The 22980-nt window shown below is 44.1% G+C and overlaps 1 protein-coding gene across 2 annotated transcripts in view; it reads right to left on the bottom strand.

The window, feature by feature from the left end:
• The window catches only part of SH3GLB1 (SH3 domain containing GRB2 like, endophilin B1), a 313723-nt gene that overhangs the window by 12939 nt on the left and 277804 nt on the right, over positions 1-22980 (bottom strand). For both annotated transcript variants that reach the window (XM_078645884.1, XM_078645893.1), the window contains one exon: positions 21292-21517. In XM_078645884.1, coding sequence (XP_078502010.1) covers positions 21292-21517 — 226 coding nt within the window. The remainder of the gene's footprint in view (positions 1-21291; positions 21518-22980) is intronic.

Raw genomic sequence — 22980 nt, 5'->3', positions numbered from 1 at the left:
TGCGAGACATATTGCATTGCAAATGCTTGTTAGAAATGCTGGTGCTAAGCACCGGCATGACCCGGCCCACTTAAAGCCCTGGTTATGTTGCTATGTGGTGGTAGGACATCTTCAAACACCTAGACATGGCTCAAGCACAGCTTGCACACAACCCTAGTATTTCCTTGAAATTTGCGCTCAGGATTACGAATCTTTTGAATCAGGTGCATTAATACACAACAGGGTGTGATCTTTGCACTGAAAAACGTTAATTTAAAGTAATGTTACCTCCATGTCATACCTATAAAAATAATAACTTTTAAAATACATACCGCGCTTCATACTACACTTTCTAAGCACTACTGAAATCCGCTCATAATCGAAATGTGATGACTACTGCAATGTCAGCAATATATTCTTCCTGCACATTCAGCTCACTGTTTCTCCATTTTGGGCTCGAATTCTAAACATTCGGCGCATCGCAGGCGTATGCTTAAAGTCAACATCAATGTTTACATTTTGATGAGGGAGAATGCATTATGAAAGTATGTATGGAAATCCAGAATATGATGTGAGACTTCCGGGCGTACTCTTAGCCCTTCGTGAGTACTTAGTGGATTTTGTTTCATGGCAGAAAACACCCGTGTGTAGGCAGTTCTTTGTAAAAGAAGCAACTAAAAAAACAAGCATTACGGGCACTCTATTAAATAAATTACAAGGCAGGTATTGAAAACCTCACCACTGCGGCCTGGCTTGGACAGGAAAGCCAAGCAACCTGTATTGGGACGGGGGCGGGGCCGCAAAAAGACAGGAAGCAGACGGGAGCCTTCCCCGCGCTCCTGTGCCCGTGAAGCCAGCCGAAGATTTGCGTGTGAGCTAGCGGGGCTCACGTGCTCGTGGAGAGCACCGCCTGTTGCCGAGACTGACCCGCTGGCTGCCGAGGGAGAGAGGGACGCCTGGAAAGAGCCCGGTGAGTGTGTGTGTGCGTGTGGGGGGGGGGATGTGTGCGCGCGCGCGTGTGTGTGCGAGTGTGTCTGTGTGTGCGAGTGTGTCTGTGTGTGTGTGTCTGTCTGTCTGTGCGTGTGTGCGTGTGCATGTGCGTGTGTGTGTGTGCATGCACACGTCCTGATCCATTGTGACTGGGAAGAGCATGCCGGAATCGGAGCGCGTGGTCACAAGCGCGACCTGATCCGATTCTGGCATGCGGCGCATGCCCATCTCTTGTCTCCTTGTAAGCACAGCTGCCGACAATAGGTCTCGCTGTGACAGGGCGAGACCTAAAAAGAAAGGTGGCTGCATTGATTCACTTAACTTTACACAGGCCTAGTTCATTGATTAACGTCCTTGTCTTTGAGTACAGTGACGTGAATCAACACATCAACCTTTTTTTTTGTTTTTTGTTTTTGTTTCTTTTTGTATCTTGTACTTTGTTAGAGGCCCAAGCTGGCCATTGGTACAGGCCCAAGCCCTCACTGTTCCAAGCTTAGAGAGTTGGCATTTTCTTGTGCTAACCATTTGGTGCCTGGGTCACATGAGTAGGTGTAGCTGGCAGAAGGTCCTTGTGTTTTGCGTTCAGACAGTGGAACTAGGGAAAGATAGGTGTTGGCAGGATGGGCCAGTCTGATTTAATGAGGCGGATGCTATCACCTTCTGCACCTGCACATCACAACGGCTCTGTCTGAGCACTCTCATAAGGGTTTGTCACTCGTCTATTGTGACCCCAGACAAGCTGGGGCCAGGACAGGGAGAAGTGGATGCCTCACATTTTACGGGGGTGGAAACCTCTAGAAACTTCCTCCATATCAAAGTGGGCATCAGGTATAAATGTTGGACCTCAGACTCCTACTGTTCAGCACATTTCTGTACCTGTGTACTCTACCAGAAAAAAGGACTACTTTGATGTTGAAACTGCTGCTCTGCTGACCTGCTGCCTCCTTGCCTGGGTGAGAAGTACTGAACCTGCATCTCTGAACCCAAGACACTAGAGTGACTCCAAAGGTTACTTGGCAGGCCTCCTGATCAGAAGCCTCAAGGACATACCAGGCTTCCAACAACCTTGAACGCAGCATTTGGAATCTGCCATCTGAGTCCTGCACTCCCAACTAGTCCCACCTCAGTCCTGGACCGTTGGAAGGGGGCCTGAAGGTGCTCTGCAAGCCTGACTGTTGACCCAGCATGTCCGACGCATCTCCTCTGCGGCGCAACTCCTACAGAACAACATAGTCTTCATGGCTCGATGCATTACCCTCAGAACTGGCGAATCGCCACTGCTGTGAGGACTTCCACAACGCAAGGACTTTGCATCGCCCTGAACAGCCCATAGGAACCGCCGCTGTGCAATGCATCTCCATGCAAGGACATCGCCTCACCTTACGCAGCCCATCTGATCTGCCGCTGTGCGGCGCAGCTTATACAAGGATATTGCCTGGATCAACACAGCCCGTCTGAACCACCGCTACTTGAAATATCTCCTCCAACGGATCGTGAATCAGCTGTGCTGCATGATGCATCCTTGATGCGGGACTCAATTTGCACCCAGGATTAAGGTACTGTGTTCAGCTGGCCTAACTGGGTCCCTGTAGCCAGCCAGCCAGCACTCCATCATGATCAGCCTGAATTTGTGACTTTGTCCTGGTCTGGCGCGTCCAGATTACCATAGTTGGATAATTGTGCTTTTTGGCGTTATTTCCATTAAATATTTAAAATTGCATATCTCCGGTACTATTTTTCTTTTTTTGGTTTGGTCTTGATTTATTTATTAAAATGGCAAGCTTCCGTTTGTGAGAGCTGAGCTTGTTTATCAAGATACAACACTCCGTACAGAAGGCACAATATGCGCTTACTGTGCGGGCGAAGCTTGATTGAAGGTCTCAACTTACCAAGGTTGGACCACAGATGGCGCAGGGCGCATAGAAAGCGATGCAGGGAATACTCCAAAAGCCTGCATAAGGTTTATTGATTCTACATGGTGACAGTACCTATAGGACTATTGCCACATTGGAATAAGAGAAGGTGGCGTACTAAGTTCCTTTACACAGATTGTAGGAATGGAATGGAGTTGTCCCGTTTATAGAAATTATATTAATTCTATGGGCAACTACATCGCACTGTTGAGTACCAGACTGCGTAGAGATCGCCGGTTGTCATTTATCAGGATCATGAGTTATATATATATCTTTTGGAACTCACCTGTGAGGTCGTAGTAACAAGTTGGTGATTTCAAATATTTTCAGTACAAGCGTGACCAGGATTGGTCTCTTCATGGTCCTGACATTTATGATACCTACATTTATGCCTTGAAAAATCTTTGAAAAAGGCAAAACACGTGCCGACAAATCGTGTGCTGGGAGTTTTTTATGAATCAATTGCATTTTTGAAATAAAGGCTACTGAGAAACAAGAAGACTGATTGTTCTAGATTACAATTCCTTGATTGGTAGTGTTGACATTGTCTCGGAGTAGAGTAATTGGGGTTATTCATACCCACAGATGAGACATACTTGTAAATGACTAAATAATGACAATTGGTGTGCTGTAAAAAAACCCGAGTCCTTTTTTTGTTGTAGTTGCGGCACATCTAGGTGTGCTATTAACACCTCTAGGTAGTAGGTGTTTAGGGTTAATTAAGCACCCTGGTTGAAAACTTTGAGCTGAATTTGTATATTCCCACGTCACTTTATATTGACAAAGTTTTGACTATCTAATGAATGTGCGGACATTTCCCTGCTGGGGAACACTACTACCGGTTTGTTTTTACATCAATTGTTTATCAAGATGTAAATGTATCTCAGGGTAAAATGTCAGGATTTTCTGTAATCTGCACAATGAAATTTTGTACAAGATCGTTGCTTTTCAGAAACATTTTAAAGCTGTTTTTTCTTAATAGTTCATGCAGACTTTGGATGTCTTGATTCGTTTTCCTTGGTACTAGAGGAGAATTTGGCATAGGGGATGATCATGGCTTGTGTGTACACATTTTATTATGTATATGAATAAAGCTTTGTATATCACCACTAATAGAGTATGGGAATATAAAATTGGTGTAATCTGCCTTCTGTCTAATTGTATAAGCTCTATGTAGTTGTGTAGTGGCACTGCTATGTAAATCTGCCAGATTTGTCTAGGGATCCGGTCTATGATCTGTTAGTTTGAGATTTATGTAAAGTTTATTTTTTTTACTTTTTTCCTTACAATAACAAACTCAGTCATGCATTTTGTCTTCGAATGTACCTGCAAGGCTCAAGATGGAAAGATAAGTGGAAAAAATATACATACATTTTTATTATATTAAGTTCGCATTCTAACAATAGTATGGTCTTGCAGATGTGTTACTATATGGGTACCTCTTCTCAGGAATTTCATCACAGAACAGAGCCAGGATTTCTGGAAAACAGTAGGTAGCGTTGCATTGCATAACCTGACTTAATTCTGAAAAATCGACTAGTTTGCCACAATCTGTTCAAGGTTTTCATTGGGAGAATGGGAAAGGAAGATGTGCATGCCACACAGAGGCGCAACTAGAGTAAAATTTCGGGGGGACTAAATAAAACATTTCCAGGGGGGGGGCTGAATCTTTAGGCAATCGGCAGAATCGAGCTGCAGGGGCTTTTAGAAGGGCTGAAACAACAAGAAAGCCCCATTAACATGCACAAGGTCTTTTAAAGACTTGTGAAGTGCTCGGGTGCGGCTGTGAGCGGGCCCGGGAAGTGTCTCATCCCGGGCTGCCAGACACGACCGGTGGGGAGAGGGGGGGAGGGGTGGGGGCTGAAGCCCTTTGAGGCCAATGGGTGTTGCGTGCCTGATGCCACACAACAACCCTTTTGGATAGTAAATAAACAGGCATTTAGAACATCAGAATTTCTAGCCCATTTATCTGGAAAATACGCTGTAAAAATGGCTTATTTTATCCAAGACCTTCTCACCCGCCTGAAAAAAGTGTGTCTCTTTTGCTGAATCCATTTTAAGACAGGCATTTGTGCCACACCTCTTTCATAGTTGACAAGCTACTTGGCTATTGTTCGGAGTCTGAGTACTCATCCATTTTACCGACCTTACAGGATCAGGCCTCAGGCAGTCGAGTTCAAGATAAGGTAAAATAAACTGCCTCATCACTTGCATTGCCTCAGTATCAAAAAAATCCATTTAATTGCTAGCATCGACAATGTCTTTGGATGTAGAGTCTGCATTAACAAGGAACCTTTGCGATCAAATTGATAGTAAAGCCAGTTTCTACAATTAAAAATACGTACTAATGAAGGAAAATTAACCTTCAAAGATGTATTTAAACCCCACCCCAGTATAGGCTGTTATTGATTCCGTGTGATTTAAAATGCCTGATTTGCAGCAATCCTTGACAACAATTCTTTGTTGAGAACTGTAAATTCTGGAATGTCCCCTGACCCATACCGGTAACCTTCTCTAATTTGGATCTGGTATATGATCTATAGACCAATGTGCTTTATAAACCACTGGGCGTTATATTATCTAAAGGCTATTTGAAGAGACCCCCAAACTCCCCAAAGTGTTTTTAAATTATATTAGTTTCTGATCAATCCTACTGCCCAAATACGATAAAAAAAAAACACAACGGTTCACACAACTTACTGAAAATACTTGTGGAAAAATAATACCATAAACAAACAAAAATTATCCCTGTGATTAAAAATTGTAGTATCGTTTGGCATCTTTTCCAGTAGTAAAGCACACCCACCCTCCTTTTATACGGTTTTTATTGTTGGGTGCCAGGTCCTCTGAACCCTCTAGAGGCTGCTATGGCCCAGTCTACAAAGGTCTGACACAGAAGATCAAAAGCTTGTTTTCTAGAGTTATCTAGATTACTATTGTTACTAGGTGTTTGTAGCCATTCTATAGACCCACACTTCCCCTGTGATGGAGGCCGCACTATAGAAAGACATTGATGAAAGTTGTGTTTTAATTACCACAATAAATATTACACACCCCAGCTACTCCTGTACACTTGGTGCACTGTTAACCATTTGTTTAAATTGCAGGGGAAAGCCATTTTTATGGTGATGGAATAGAACAAGTTGCATAGCACAACAAGCACTTTCAATGCCAAAAGATATGACTTCTGAATAATAGCGCCTTTTGCGTCACTGATGGGCTTAGGCTTTCAATAAATCATCATACATGCACTCTGTCACTCATCTTTGCACTTATGCAACCATTCATCCACCCAAGGGGGTCATTGCACAATCACCCTCGGACAGAACTGCAATGAAACCTAAACAAACTCAACAAAATATGCAAGATAAATTAAAAGTATACAAACAGAAAAAAGAAACCATGCTCCCATTTAAACGCAGTGAGCATTTGCTTGTAATAACAAAACGAAACAGAGCAGCAGTGTCCATCTTGCAGAGGTATTGCAAATAGCATATCGTTGTTTTAAAGTACAAGCATGGACGCCACATTTAGAACCAAATTGTTGGTCATCTAGGAATGGTAAAACAATTATGCGCAATGGATAACAACATCCCATAATGCTCTCCTGGTTTTAGTTGAAGTGGCCATGTAGGATGCAGTGCACTGCAGATGAAATGAAAGGCAAGCATGAGACGAGCTAGCACTGCCGAGAGATGTAGTGTCCTCTTTAACATTAAAATTAACAAGCATTTACAATGCAACGGTGTCGCCTTTGCAAAAGTTAAAGCTATTGGCATTGTAAATGACAAACGTTTTATTTATGTGTTGTTTTTGAAAACAGATAAATAAATGGCATTGTCATTTACAATGTCAATAGCTTAATCTCTCGCAAATGCGTTTTCTATTGCATTTGCACCCACACACACACAGAACCACACAGAGCCACACACACACACAGCCACACGCACCCACCACACAGACCCCCTGCTTTTAAATGATATCGACCCCCACTAACATGCTGTGCCTGGACAATTTATAGGTATGTTATGACTAAATATGAAGCTAAAGAGCAAGCCACGACACAGAGCAGCATTAATTATCATAAATACCTGTAACCTAAAAAAACTAACAATTTCAGCACAAGAGGCATGCAGGCATTCCTCCCAAGGCAGCACACATCCAGACCCCATCACCAACCCATGTACAGGACTCTGATAACCGGAATCATACTGACAGCACTCGCCCCCATGCAATTGACCATCCCCCCTCCCCAGTATTACACACATTTCCCCGTAGCAGCCCCAGCACCCTCACTCCCTCATGAGATGTAATGAAACAAGAAGAGAGAAGTGCAAAAAGACTGACGTACTAGAAGGAAAACACAACCACACAAACACGGAGGCAAGAAAACAAAGTAAGTACACGTATTCTGCAAAATAAGTACTATAGCAGCGTGTTCTCCTGTTCAGGGCTCAGTCTGGGGTCCTGGCGGCAGGGTACAGCCCGGGTGGGCTCTGTTTGGGGGGGCGGTGTTCTCGGCGCTGCCGCTGATCCCCAGGCTGGAGTTGTGCAGAACAGACCTGACAGTGAGGGGGAGGAGGCGGGCTTTAAAGACACAGAGTGTACTCTGCTCCCTCCTCACACCGGCGCAACACTTCGCAGGAACGTGCCACGCACAGCACAGTCAGAGACACCTTTTACAAAGTGCCGGAGAAAACACGCCGCAAAGAGGCAGCGTCAAAAACCGCTAAAACACTTTACCCACTCCAAACACACCTCATGCGCAGAAAGAAACGCTACTGTGTACTGCAAAAACATACTTCATACATTGCAAAATCGCCCTCCATGCAAGTCAAACATGTGGGTACACTGTAAATAAAACATCTATACTTTTTTCGAAAATTCTTTAAGCATTGTAAAACACCTTCAGGCATAGCAAAAACAGTTTCAGGTTTGTAGCAAAGTGTTAATATGCTACAAAACAAATGACTACATACATTTTTTTAACTCACGCCTTATAATGAAAAACATACTCGACAGCATTGAATCTGGGGAGATGGGCAAGCAAAAAGGTGTTTTGAGGGGGGTGTATAAGTCTGACATATGCTTGATGGGCAGTTGGACGTGTCTTGCAAAGTACAAAGAATCAAACTAGTGATGTAGCTGCCCCTTTCTTTTTCCGCGCAGGGTTCTAGCTTCAAGAGCGCACTGGGTTAAAGAGAATGGCAGATGTACAAAGGAAATGAAACGAGTAAATATTTGTCGACTCCACAGAAATTCTAGGAAGGCGGCTGCGGAGGGAGGGGGCACCTATCGAGACGCACCCGAGCAGCAGCCGTTGCCACCCCACGAGTGATCTCCGACAGCACGGGCAAAGCCCCTTCGTGCTCCTCAACCAGGCTGGCCGAGCCCCGAGAGGTGCTGCCGGCAGTGGCAGAGGGCGCTCACTGTCGGGAAATGTAGGCCAGAGGGGCTGGGGCGCAGAAAAAGAATTTCAATTCAAGGTCTCTGCACCCACTCATATGGAGGGCTTCATTGTGCAATTTTACCCACTGAAAAATCTTTATATCAGAAAGCTAAATAGGAGGGGTACATATACAACCATACACATGTCGTTCCATCATTTTGTGTGCTTCCTATTTTAGCGGCAGCACCTTGGTATGTACACAGTTGTCAATCAATGTATCAATTCAATTCAATTCAATTCTTTTATTCGATTAACCGTTTTGTCAATCATAAAAAGTACATCATAGTTAAACATTACATCATAAAATCACAATTATTATTGGTACAATTTAGGTAATATACAAAAGTATTAAAAGAAAGATAAGATAAAATATGCAGGAATACAGTTATAGTTCGTTTACAACGTTAGTACTAATAATCAGGCGAAGTTCATTTCCAGGGTTTTACGAATGGCTATACAAGTTTTCAAGAAGACGGCTAAATTTTTTGCCACATATTGCGAATCGAGCTGTTGCAAGGCTAAAAACGCCGGGCGACAGGTCCTCAACCCCATTTGGCGCAACAGAGGTAAAACCCAGCGCCTGCGTGGTACTGCGTAGTAGTGACAAAACAGTACTACGTGCATTGTTGTTTGGGGGGAGACCTTGTCGCATGGACATTTATCCAAATCATGAGACCAGTTTAACATTTTGGGAAAAGTAACCAAACGAACGAACAAATTAAACCGAAACCTCGTTAATAGGTACTTTTCGTAGTTGGATATATGATATGATAAATATGGTTGTATACCTGGAGACATCTGAACCATCAAAGTATGGGCATTAGATTGTTTAAATATTTCGCCGGACATACGGAGTTCCCTTAGGTGAGTAAGACAGTGATCTTTCAAGGTTTTTCTACTCATCTCAGTGATGGCTGAAGGCTCGATGATGTACTGGGTGAGGTCAAGGTCTTTCAAGAAGCTGACCACGTAAGACAGCCATGGGATGTTTTTCCAGGCCGACATCTCGAGACAATCCGAGATCAGGGCACGCGTAAGATGACGATGCCATAAGAGCATTGGTTGACACCTAACAATCTGTTAAATAGTCTATCCCAAGCTCTATATGGCATCCAAAAGAGGGGGCGCTCCGCGGGAGAGCCAGGAGATATTTTACAAAGCCATTTTGGATTTTTTGTAGTTCATCTGTTTTTACGTAGCCCCAAACCCCGGCTCCGTATGTGGCGATGCTCAGGCATTTAGCTTGATGGATTTTAAGCAGTACTGAGGGAGATGGTTTACCCACTTTTCTGGAAAAGGAGACGAGGGCAGAAGTTGCACGTTGGTAGAGCAATCTTCTAGTTACCATCGCCCTTTTCCATGATAGTTTATCGTCTACAAGGATGCCCAAGTAGGGGTATTCCGTAACGCGTTCCAGTTTTGATTGGTCTATGCAGAGATGTTTCGAGCTTTTTACCTTGGGCCCTGATTACATGACAAAGGTCTTGGTCTTATTGACCTTTAACCCAAGTGAAAGCATAAAAGTGCAATATTTGTCCAGCTGTTTCTGAAGCTGCACTAGGGTCCTAGCGAAAATTACGGAGTCATCCGCATAGAGGAGTGCTGGAATCGGGCGCTTATTGATGGTAGGTAGATCCCGGCTCCCCTCTAGCATGGCCGCTTCCAGGCCGTTGGTATATAAATTGAATAGAAATGGGGCGAGGACGCAGCCTTGTCTTACTCCGCGGTTTATTGGAAAAGATGGTGTTAACTCTCCACCAATACCAAATCTTACGCGGGCCGAGGCGTCAGTATAAAGCTCGCGCAAAAATTTGATAAGAGGTGGGTCGACTCCCAACTCGTCCAAAATGGACCAGAGCTTGGCATGGATTACACAATCAAACAACGCGCTAAGGTCGACGTAGACCATAAAAAGGTTTCCCCGTTTTACTCCAGCATATTTCCCTATTAAAAGTGTTAGGTTTAGTGCTTGTTCGACAGTGCCCAGTCCCTCCCGGAATCCATACTGTAAGTCCGTTAAGATGTTCTTCTCTGCCGCCCAGTCCTGAAGGCGATCCAGGATTAAACGACCCGCGACTTTACCCAGTGAATCCAGGAGGGAGATGGGCCTGTAACAAGCAGGGTTATTTCTCTCACCTTTTTTAAAGATTGGGAGCAGTATGGAGGAGGACCAAGAGTCCAAAAGTCCATCTTTTAATACTGCAGCGATTAGCTGGGTGATTATGGGAGACCACAACTCGATGTTTAAAAGAAATATATCTAGTGGTGCGCCATCAGGGCCAGGGGCTTTTCCAGCTTTTGAGGAAGATAATGCGCTTATAACTTCATCAAGAGAAAAGTTGAGGTCAATAGGATAGTCCCCTTTCTCGATGGGCTCGGGTACAAGATTGGGATGAGCGGCACATTCAGCGGGGGGGGTCGCTAAAGATTTTAGAAAAGTGGGACACCCACTCATCCGCAGACACAGCTACATCCAAATACTGATGTGAACTACCCTCGCTCAGGAAAGGAGACTTTACCGTTTTCCAAAATAGAATGCTGTCTTTTCTATTACAACTCTCGTGTAGTTGGGCCCATAAATCGTTCTTATGGTCTCTCTTACAGCTTTGTTGAGCCTGCTTGTAGTCAAGTCTTAGTTTGGCTATTTTTACTCGGTCTCTAATTGGATTATGTAGCTCTTTTTTTAGGGCATTTAAGGCTTTTCTACATGCCGTATTGAACCAGCCTGGCTCCTTGGGACAGCCTGATTTACGAGTTCGAGAGAGTGCCTTCTGGATGACTTTCAGAATTTCCCCAAAACTGGTGATAATTTGCGCTGGGGAGGATGCCTAGTTTAAACATGTATTAATCCAAGGGAGTGCATTTGAAATCACAGAAGTTGATGTTTCAACTGGTTCAATTCTTGACCATTTCACACAGTACCCATTAATTTTAGCCATGGACAATGTTTCTTGGGTAAGAAGGCTTTTCTTTAGAGGTTGAGGAGCACTCATAGGTAGAGCTAGCACTATCGTGGTGGGGAAATGGTCTCCAGAAATTTCTGATCCTGTACTAAACTGAGAAACAGTACCCTTTAATGAATAAGAGCATAGTATAAAATCTATGGTGCTAAAACAACCCCTACCATGAAAAGTGGGATTAAATTCCACAGGGGGGTCGGTAAGCTCGTTAGCGAAAGTCAGTTCCAATGACATTAGGCTACCATTAAAGGAATCTCCTACAGAGGAGTGAGTAAAATGTGTCATAGGGCAATCGTTTTCGTCTAGGAGGCCACAGTCAGATTTCATGTAATGAGAACACAATTGTGCGTTGAAATCCCCTCCCCAGATTACATTACATGTAGTTGATGCGAACCTTGCACATAGGTCGCCTGTACAAAGTGAAATTTCAGACACAATTTTAACACATTCTGCAGGGGAAAGATTGTTATAAAAATTAATAAAACAATATGACATACCATTTTTAAAAGTAATCAAAAGAATTTGATAGTACAAAGAAGTACACTGAAGGGAAATTTTCTTTACTACAAGCTTGTTGGATACATATACCGCAAGACCCCCCTTTGGTCTACCATGTATTGAGGGACTAGCGGGAGAGTGGAACGTTACATAACCTTGTATGTGCAGTGGATCAGTTATCCATGTCTCCTGAAAGCACATTATCATGTGAGAAGTGGCAAAAGCCAGCCATGATGCCGATAGCATCCTGGGTCGCAGACCAGCTACGTTCCAGAATAATATCGGCAGCAAGGTGGTCACTGGTGGTCCGTTGGTAAATGCTAACCGTCCATTATGGAGTAGTTTGCTTTGTGCTGAACTCAAGACAGTGCTAGGAGGCAGGGGCAAGCTTTCGTGATGGTTAACACACAGGTTGTTGGAATGAGGGTAAGGCTGAGAGCCAACATGTTGGGAGGTGCGAACACCCTCTGAAACAGTTAACACAGCCGATGATGGTAGGGGCATAATTATAGGCGGCGAATTTTGGGTGGCAGAAGAAATTACTGGCGTCGGGGATGGGGACTCTAGAATGGAGGAGTTCCCATCGACCAGGACATTGACTGTTGGTGGTCAGTCCACCATCTCTAGACAGTCAAACCTGTTAAACGTGGGGACTCCTCTCCAGTCCGAAGAAGGCATGGTGTTTCTGCCTCCTTGTCCTTGCCAGTTTATCCAGTCCGGATTTCTATGCCGGTTCCCTACCTGAGTCCAGTTCCACTCAGGGGCACGTGGAAGGAAATTGGCTGGGGGGTAGAAGAAAGCTAGCCTTTTCGTGCCAATTCCTTCGGAAGATGTTTGGTCACCCCATGGGCAGATATGTTCTACGGTTTGGGGGTCTTCAAAAGTTATTATGATACAATCACCTGGGATGGTTTTTTGCTCCTTCCCTACCCAGGGAACTCTACGAACTGAGACAACACCGTTGTTGACAAACGGGGGAAGTGGTCGGTTCAACGACAACCAATGGAGAACCTTATTTTTTAAGGACCAACCAGGTTCCTCAGAGTTGACATGCAACGCTGGAACCCCGGTCATAATGACTACATACGGTGTTGCTTCTGGAGGGAGGTGAGCTGAGCCGGGGGCATTGCGCCTTGTGTTGTAAGCCGCGTTTTTATTGACTGGTGTTTTAGCTGCGGGGCGTGCTGGTGGTAGGCCAGTAAGAGTGGCCTTTTGTACAGGGGGGCCGGGCAAGGAGGGGATAATAGGTTGTTTTGCAACTAAATTAGTTGGAATTTGCTGTGGGTTGAGGCTGGTTGTATGAGCAGGTTTTTGGTGGACCACCGCTGTGGTAGTCACCACTTTGGGGACTTGTAGAGTTTGATTGGGGAGAGTGACCCCAGGCTTTGTCGGTTTTGGAATGGGTATTGGGTTGGGTTGCCGGATCAATGGAGCTGCAGGCATGGAGGTCATACTGTTGTTAGTTTTTAATTCAATTGTCAATGTAGCTAGTGATTTCTCAATCTTAGATAGCGCCGATTTAATGGGATTAAGATGGAATTTAATTAAAGCCTCTATGGAGGCTAGAGTAGGTGTATCTTGCAACGGGGACTTTCGCCCATTGCCTGTAATACCTTCCGGGACAGTGCTACGATTGTCAGATGAAAGATCAATTATTTCTGGCAGTGTTAAGATGTTCGGCTGGTTTAGAGTTTCCGGTGAAGGTAAAGGCTGAGTTAATGTGAGTGATTTGTCGTTAAATTGGGGCTGAAGAACCTGTTGCGAGTTAGTGGTATTCGGGGGAAGGTTTTTGTTATCTTTTTGCACCTTTCTGTTTTTCGGGATTGCACCTTCCCGTTGGCCCCTAGTATTAGGGGATAGAGGGTTCTCCTCCAAGTTGGAAAAAAGTATAGGAGTTCTCTCAATCGATCTTGAGGGGTGAGGTGCAGAGAGCTGGGATATTTGTGTTACAGAAAGGTCAATAGATACTGATAAGTCCACTGTCCCTGGTACTGACGGAGTTTCATATTGAGAGTCAGACACCAAGGGACGTTGCGGTGTTAAAGCAGAGGCCAGTAGGCCCAATGAAGAGCGCCTGGCCATAGCTAGATCTTGGGAAACCCTTCTCTTTAACAATAATACACCTTGGTTAATAGCATCGTTAGCTTTAGCAATGAATTGGTCTATAGGACCTATGATCTGGGCAGCATGCGCAGCTTTACTATTTCTGGTGATTCTAGGAGACATGCTTATACAATGCAATATAAACAAATACACGACCAGTAATAGTAAGTGAAAATCAAGATGTCCAGAGTGGGCAGTAACAAATGTGGTGAAATGTTAATAGGGTGGCCCAGTCCAGTCTTACCCGGTCTGTAACGGGCTAGAACGGGCCCGCCCTTGGCCCGGGCTTCGCCCGGCGTCCCGCTCGCGTCCCGCGAGACGGGGGTGACGCGCTATTTCAGCGCCTCCTGGCGCGCTGGTGATGCGGAATGCGCCGCTCGGGATGCTGGGGGTTGTGGTTTTCGTTTCCCCCCGTCCCACGCTCCACTCGGCTGCCGGGACTCCTGGATGGCAGGGGAGTCGGGCAGCGGGAGGCGGGAGTGCACTCTACCGAGGGCGATGAGAGCAGGCAAGGCAGGTAGGCGTCTGGACACAGTAGCGGCAAGAAGCTTGCAGAAGTGAAAAGGTTCCCCCCCCTCGACCGGGGTGACGCGCTATTTCAGCGCCTCCTGGCGCGCTGGTGATGCGGAATGCGCCGCTCGGGATGCTGGGGGTTGTGGTTTTCGTTTCCCCCCGTCCCACGCTCCACTCGGCTGCCGGGACTCCTGGATGGCAGGGGAGTCGGGCAGCGGGAGGCGGGAGTGCACTCTACCGAGGGCGATGAGAGCAGGCAAGGCAGGTAGGCGTCTGGACACAGTAGCGGCAAGAAGCTTGCAGAAGTGAAAAGGTTCCCAATCAATGTATCATTTAATCTATGTATTCATTTACAACTCCTGCAAATCTGCTACTGTGTCTATCTGCCAACACATCCTTCTGCGACCTAGCTATCTTTTTGACTACCCGTGCTGACCATCTAACCACCAATCTAACTATTATTACTTATGTGTTTCCTTACCTGGTTAAGCTTCTGTATCTTGCAATGATAAAAGCCCTCATCATTAAACTGAAGATGAATGCACCTACCTGTCGGACACGCCTAGCAGTAAACTAATGGTGCCATTTAACATAAGTAAACTTGCATGTTTCGTTGAGCAAGGGGCTCCCGTGTTACCGGCACCCATGCTTTCATCTCCAGGGTACTCCGCGCAAGATGCAAGTCAGAGTAAAGAAAACATGCATTCTAAAAACTGTTAATAAATACAGGTAATCTCTAGCCACAGAGGCGGCAGTCCCACGCAAGACAATGTGTGAGAGAAAATGCGGGTGTTTTCTGCCGTGCTGTGTGTGTAAAAGAGATGACCAGCCAGAGGAGAGCATTCTATGCAGGGTAGAGGGGAGAAACAGCTGCCCTTTCCGCACACCCGTTTGACCCACCAGCTGCTCAGCACCAAAAGGTGGAAGTGGCGGCGGGCGCGGGGTGTTGTTTTTACACTCTCGCACTGGTATGGAGAGGTGGGCTGGAGACCGGGTCAGCTCCTCCCTTGCCGCGGGGAGAGGGCTCTGCGATGCCATTCAGGCTTGTTTGTTTGTTTTTGTTTATTTTTTTTCCCCCATGTGCTCTTCTTGTCCGCGTGTTTCTCTTTCATCATGGGGTGAGGGAGAGACAGAGTAAGGCAATTGAAAGGGCCACTGTGAGTTGAAGCTGCCTATGACTACCACTGCCCTGGTTCTGGAAGCCTGTAGGCAAACTTGCTAGGGCAGTGGTACATAGTGCTTGTTTACGTGGTCAGAATACCGAAGGAAAGAAGCCCTACTCTTTATAGACCCCACTGCAGACCAGAACAAGCATTTACAAGTAAGTGTAGGAAAATTTAAAAAAAAACGTACCTCCGGGAGTCGGCTCGGAGTAGGGAGCGGGTCGGGTCTGCGTCCTCACAGGGAGAGCGAGCAGGCTGGTGTGACGAAGGAATGCCGAGACAAAAAAAAAATAAAACCCACCGCCGCATGACGTAGGCAAAAGGGAAAAATTCTACGGAACACCCACCAATCGCCTCGGTGAATGACGGACGCCTCTCTCTTCCAATGGCTAGCCTCCATTTATGGAGCTAGCCAATGGAAGACAGAGGCGGGAATAAGCCACATACTTGTAAACAAAAGTTTTCGCCTGCGCGAAACGCTGCTTGCGCAGCTGTTCGCCAGGCAAACCTAGTAAAGAAATAAAAGGGAACTATTAAAGGAGAAAATAAATACTAAAAGATGGCCAAGCAGGTTCCATACGGAAGCACACTCTTTTTCAGGTGGATGTACACATGTGAACAGAAAATACAGTCATTCAAAGAGCAAGGATGTCAATGTGGACTGATCACATGCAGTACCTTGGATGGAAGTGGAGTGTAAATGACATTCATATAGACCAACTGCAGAGTTGACCTAAAGACCGCTACACATTTATTTCAATATATATTTGTATATATATATGAATGGATATATATTATTGAATTACTTTATTTTATTACAATAGCCTGGCAGACAGCTAAGAAGAGATTCTAGCAGGAATTTTTACAGGGCAAATTGTCTACCCCTAGGGTTTGTCACAGGTGGTAACCAACACCAAAATACTTTACTACAAAGGGGATTCTATGACAATTCATGTAACAAAATTCATATCAGTAGAGTTGGATACAGAAATAAGAAACCACCGATAAATGCCTATTTACTTTAGCATATGGTATAGCCAAACCATTGTAGAAGTGGTAGATTGTCTGACGCCCATTATTTTAAAGTCTAACCTTTTATTGTTGCAAATAAACGGCCTTGGTTTGATAGCCAATGCAAGGGTTAAAAAAAAAAATACAGAGGAAAATAAGAGGTAGGAAATAGTCTCCATTAGGATCAGAGAACAGCGAAGTATATAGTAAAGTCAAAAGGGATTATCTATCCTTGGTCAAGGTTAAGTAATCTGATCCTTATAAAGCTAATGAGGAGGTATTTGTAAATGCCTTACTTGTAAAAGATTTGAAAAAGTCTGGATGCTGTATGAAGGAAACATATGTTGGTCTGCTTTCTCCCCCTACTGTGGCCATGGAGGAGGAGGTTTCCTGCACAATGGAAGGCGGGTGAGGTCAGTGACCTTCAGCTCCCTCGGTGCCAGTCAAGACCAACATCTTGAAAGAGGTGCTGCAACTGGGAGTCTCCTCATCAGAAGCCCTACTCCTGTTCAAAGATGGCCTCACTGACGTCCTGTTGGGGACCTGGCCCAGACCCAACACAGGGGGCTCCTATGAATAGGATGCTAGTCTGCCCCTAGTTAGATGACTGACTGTTAAAGGCGGTCTCGCCCCAGGCTGGCGTCTCACTTCCAGACAATGGCGAACAACGTGTACTCGTTGCTTAACCCCTGAGCGGCCAGTCCAGGATATTGAGGCAATGGTACAGACCTTTCAGGCTCTATCCTGGGTTTTGGTGAGCCTAACTCTGAGGCGCTGGCATATGTGGACTCTGCAGTAGTGTGGATATACTCCCCATATAGAACAGATACTACACATCCCTATCCACGGGTCTGAACAAACAACAATAAACAAGAGAATCTGAAAGATCAAAATCTCCCTTCCTATCAAAGGGAAGCTTATTAGTGTCCTAAAGCAATTGGAAGTCCTAATCACAAGGACGGATTCCCATCAGTCACCAGTGGTGCCATGCTTCATCATCATTTGGGTCTCCTCCTAGTATCACTGTAGTGACTCTAAGGGATACACCCCTTTCGAGAAAAGGCAAGATGACTTGCGATTGTAGGAATTAAGAACTGTTAATTATGTTCTTAACATGGTGAGGGTTATTAATTGACCTATAGATGTGAGCAACTACTGACTTTGATGGGAAAAGAATACAGTGCGAAATTCTTTTTTCAAAAAGGGAGTTAAAATTGGGCAATGAGAGAAAAGACTTTAATTGATGTCTCTCAGTGCTCAAATCTAAAAACAGTGCAAAATAGACAGCTTTCAACAAATGACTGTCATGGGGATCTCTCCGGCACAATCCAGATTTAGGAGGGCACTGCGACAGATCTGCAGGGGTAGCTAATGGACCACAAGATTGGGGCAAAGGCAGACCCCTCTCCCTTCCCCAACCAGAGCCAACAGTTATGATCTGGAGGTGCACAAGCGGACCATCTCTTGATGGGTCATACTCTGCATCAAAAACTGCTAGCCACCAAGAAGCAACCTCCTGAAGGCTTGCTAGCTCATTCCACCAGAGCTAAAGTTAGGACCACTGCGTTAGCACGCAGGGTTCCAGCCCTAGACAGCTGCCAAACAGCAATGTGTGTGTGAAAACAAAAGTAGGGTTGGCTCTGATCAGCAAGGCTGAGCCTATACAACAAATAACGAAAGAAATGCCAGTACTGATGATATTTATTCAATTATCACACTTAACATCCACACCAAGAAAACTAATTCAAAATGGGGTATTTGCTTATTACTCGCACTTTTATTTTTGAAGATTAACAGTTATTACAAAGTTTTTCTATTTTATAAAAAGAGAAGCATATAAGAAATGAGGACACATCAAAGAAAACCACATTCAATAGAAACTTCATACATTCTACACCTTCAATCATATCACAATCAACACAGCATTCACCATATTCATATCTCAATCAGACATACCACATACTACCACTATAGTAAAACAAAGAATATACTAGATCTGCACAAATTATACAATCATTTAGTACAATTTAAAGAAGTTACATTCCTATCTGTTGATGAATTTAGAATCATTCATTAGAACTTAATACAGTAAAAGGTAATGTACATAGGATGGTGAGGAGCCAGGGAGTATTACTGCCCCCTAGATACCCAAGCAGACCAGTAAGACAATGGCCTACGCGTTTCAAATCCCCTATTGTTCGTCAGGGATTCTTATCAGGGCCTCAGACACTAAGTATAGGGAGGAGAAAACAGAAAACGAACAAAAGCGCCAAGTTTGCGTAACCACCTTCTGCCCTAACGCTAATCAGTTAAAACGAATCATTGGTCAGAATTGGCATTTAGTGAAGAATTTAGACGTGAGCCTGAAAGAGCCTCCGCTTTTTGCTTTTAAAAGAGAGAATAGCGTCGCAAACCATGTGGTTAGAGCGGCAATGCCATCACAAACTCAACCTTCCCTTCGCCATATGTTGGGATTAGCACCTGTACTTGGCCACCACAAATGTGGTACGTGCCTCTGCTGTGACACCACGATACAGGGTAAATGATTGTATAATTTGTGCAGATCTAGTATATTCTTTGTTTTACTATAGTGGTAGTATGTGGTATGTCTGATTGAGATATGAATATGGTGAATGCTGTGTTGATTGTGATATGATTGAAGGTGTAGAATGTATGAAGTTTCTACTGAATGTGGTTTTCTTTGATGTGTCCTCATTTCTTATATGCTTCTCTTTTTATAAAATAGAAAAACTTTGTAATAACTGTTAATCTTCAAAAATAAAAGTGCGAGTAATAAGCAAATACCCCATTTTGAATTAGTTTTCTTGGTGTGGATGTTAAGTGTGATAATTGAATAAATATCATCAGTACTGGCATTTCTTTCGTTATTTGTTAAACAGCAATGTGGGCATCTCTGCACACATTTACCAGGCACTACTGCCGGAACAGTTAGATTGGTAGGGATCGGCACTTTTCCCATTCTCTCCTGCAAGACTTTCTTGTTTCAAATTGGTCCGCAGACCCACCACTGAGGATGGTATTGCTTGGGTATCTATTATACGGTATGGAATATGTGGCTAGAAGGCTCTATCAGATTAACAAGATTAAAGTATGGATTTAAAATAAACCAAGCAAAGGCACTCCCTTTATTAAAATTCTACTTTATGCAAAATGGCAAGTGATTCTGTTCAGCCGTTTTTCTGTAACAAGGAGCAATGTATCATATAGGAATAAAAAGGGAATTTGCATTATTGTGGACCTACCTCTTTTTCTTGGTCACCCGCTTGACTGATCTGAATGAAGAAACTAAAGTGGATGTAATTTCATTTGGTCAGATTTGTCGAACAGTGGCAATGCTAAAATAATTCTTTTTTTTAAAAAGCCTTTTCATTGGAAACTCGGACTCAATGATAACAACAGGGTCACTATTACAGCATCCGTAAAAAAATACAATAGGAAATATATTACCAAGTGGAGGTTGCTACTAGGCAGTTCTAGTTAGGTCGGCTGCTCCATAGAAAAAGCACTTTTTGAGCGGCTAATGACTTTGGCCCAGTTTTACGAATCTCCCCAAAACCTTCCAAAAAGGTGTAACTTTCTGACTAGTTTGGGCAAAGAAAGGTTCGGGTTGATCCATCAAGCGGGGTCCCGGGAAAAAATTGGGCCCAAAATGTGAAACCCCATACATTTTCACTAGACTTCTTTAAGAAAGGCTACGGCAAACACTGCTGAACGGAATGGCACCAACTTTGACAGGAACGTAGATTTCGACTGCAGGTTTTGTTTCTTGTGATTGGTGTACCTCCTTTCTGTAGTTTTGAGAAATAAAGGTTAAAAACCATTTAGATACATGGATGGTCGGGTCCATTAGGGCCGAAGGAGTTTCGCGGGAGCACAAGTATAAAAATAGAGAGTTCTGATTGGCCCAGGGAGAATTATTTCCCTTGGGCCTAAACGCTCCTGCCGGAGTCAGACTCTCCAGCGAACGCTCGGATTGGCTATCAGCAATATCAGGAAAATTTTGCTGACAGCCATTATAGGACAAGGGTATTTAGACCCCTATCCTGAAGTACTTAAATTAAAAAAATCCATAAGGGGGCAGGGTATTGATACCCATCCCCCCGAGGCTCCATGGGGGAAGGGACAGGGAGGAATCCATTACCATCACCCCCACCCCTCCGGGACGCCAGTGGAATTGGTAAAATAAATGTGGCGGTCATATTTATCAATTATAGGCCCCTGGGAGTCCACCTCCCAGAGACATATTCAATAAGAGGTGGGTGGACACACACCTATTGGGATAGATGTGGAAGATCACAATCGGCCAATGAATATCTTGTCTTACTCTGGTTTCAAAGCGTTATCAAAAAGTAAATAAGACCCAAAACTACCCTGTGACGCCGTACAAGATTCTGAACTTTGAAGCTGTGATCAAGAATTAATAGACCGAATGTTTTCACAATACACAGCTTTATGGCAGTTGGGGAAATTGTGTGCTTTTCAATGTAAGAGTGAAACATCTATTAAATACATAGTGAAAATCTCTAATTGCAGAGGGTTGAACTCACAGAGCCAAATTACAAGCTTTGCACAGTACATATAATTAAAGTGGCCCGTACATGTATAGTCACCTCAAACATCGAGAAATACACTTTCTTCACAAAATGAATTGCTGCCGCTTTAGGTGATTAATCCCCATCTTATATGCTTACCTCATCTGCTAGCAATGATAATTCACTGCTATTAGAAGCATCATAATCATACAGAACTCTAGCTTTCCTGTTGCCGCTAGATGCTTTAAGTTCACTGAAGCCAGAAGTAACAACGGAATTACTTGTTGCGGGTAATGAATTCGAACTTAAAACAGAGGCATTTGGATGACTTTGCACACCCGATGAAGAAGATTGATTATTGTTGGCAAGGAAGGTAGCTGGAAAACTGTAAAAAGATAAAAAGCCATTAGACAACTGTACTCAAAAGCTTCTGTTTAATGTTAACTGAAATCGTTGAACATTTAAAAATTTTTACTAAAACTTAAAAATATCTCAATTCCCATCACAAAACGCAGCGAGTACAGCAATTACATGTACTCCACAACCATTGATTAAGTTCAAAAGAATAAAGTTACTTACCTTCAGTAACAATCTTTCTAGTGGATTCTTTATCTAACTGCAGATTCCTCGACTTTAGATTATTCCCTAGCCTTCAGACTGGTTCCTGAAACTCAAAGCAGTATTCCTGCATACTGGGGGATGGTAGAGTTCCCTCTAGGCCGACTGGCTCCAGAAGGGATAAGAACCACCCCCAGATTAACATGTAAAGTACGCACAACTCTAAACTGGAACCTTTTTAGCTGAAAAGGATTCAAATTCACAAAATGGTGGTGGTAGTGGGGGTGGGGGGGGGCGGGGGGTGGTATCGGTGTTGAGCAATCTGCTATTAGGGTATCCACCCAAAAGATCGCTACTAAAAGCAAGTAGCTTGTTCCTCTGATGGATGCAGTGAAGATTCCTAACATAATAATAGATACCAAAGCAATGCCTTTCCCAATTGTGGGTCTGTGAGCAGGCTCATACTAAAAAGTCCTGCAGGACCGAGTGGGCAAAATGACCCTCTCAGCAGACCAGACTGTAAAGGCAGTAGTGCTTAATGAATATATAACTAGACACCTAAGCAGCCTCCTGACAAACTTCCAGGACAGGTTCTCTGCAACCTAGCGCAATGTTAGCAGCCTTAGTTCTGATGGAATGAGCATTTAAGCCTTTCGGAGGCAGCTTCTTCACCAATGTCTAACAGATCTGTATGGAGAAAACAATCTACCGTGAGATGGTTATTTTTGAACTACCTTGCCCTTCTTTGCACCGAGAACCCTTGAAAAGAGCTCATTGCTCAGCTGGTATTCTTTGGTGCGAACACTATAAAAGCTTATTTCCTTCTGACGTTCTACACGTTGAAGATTCTCTTTCTCCTTAGAGGGATGAGGTGGGTCAAAGAAATCTACAAGGGTGATGGCGTGCCTAACATGAAATGGAATGACCACCTTCACTAGAAAAAAATCTCTGGTCCCCAACACCAACTTCTCTGGAAGGAAGACTGTAAGATGTGTTGTGACAGAAAGAGCTTTCTCACACGCTTAGCTGATGTCATGGCCATGAGAAAGACAGTCTTTAATTTCAGTGTCAATGGATAACTGTGCAACAGCTTAAACTGAGTGCACATCAAAAAAGTGAGAACTAAGTTCAAGTCCCGCTGCGGAATCACAAATGGTTTTGGTGGAAAAAAATGTTGCAAAACTTTCAAAAATCTCAATAACAGGTGAATTAAATAAAGAAGGCTGTTCTGGCAGCCCTAAAAAATAAAATTAAAAAGCAGAAAGTTTCCAGTTAGTCCATAAATTTGCC

Source organism: Lissotriton helveticus, chromosome 1_1 (genome assembly GCF_964261635.1).
Source record: "Lissotriton helveticus chromosome 1_1, aLisHel1.1, whole genome shotgun sequence".
NCBI classification, from domain to species: domain Eukaryota; kingdom Metazoa; phylum Chordata; class Amphibia; order Caudata; family Salamandridae; genus Lissotriton; species Lissotriton helveticus.
Note: the sequence above shows the minus strand (reverse complement) of the source record. Positions and strands in the feature narration are given on the sequence as shown.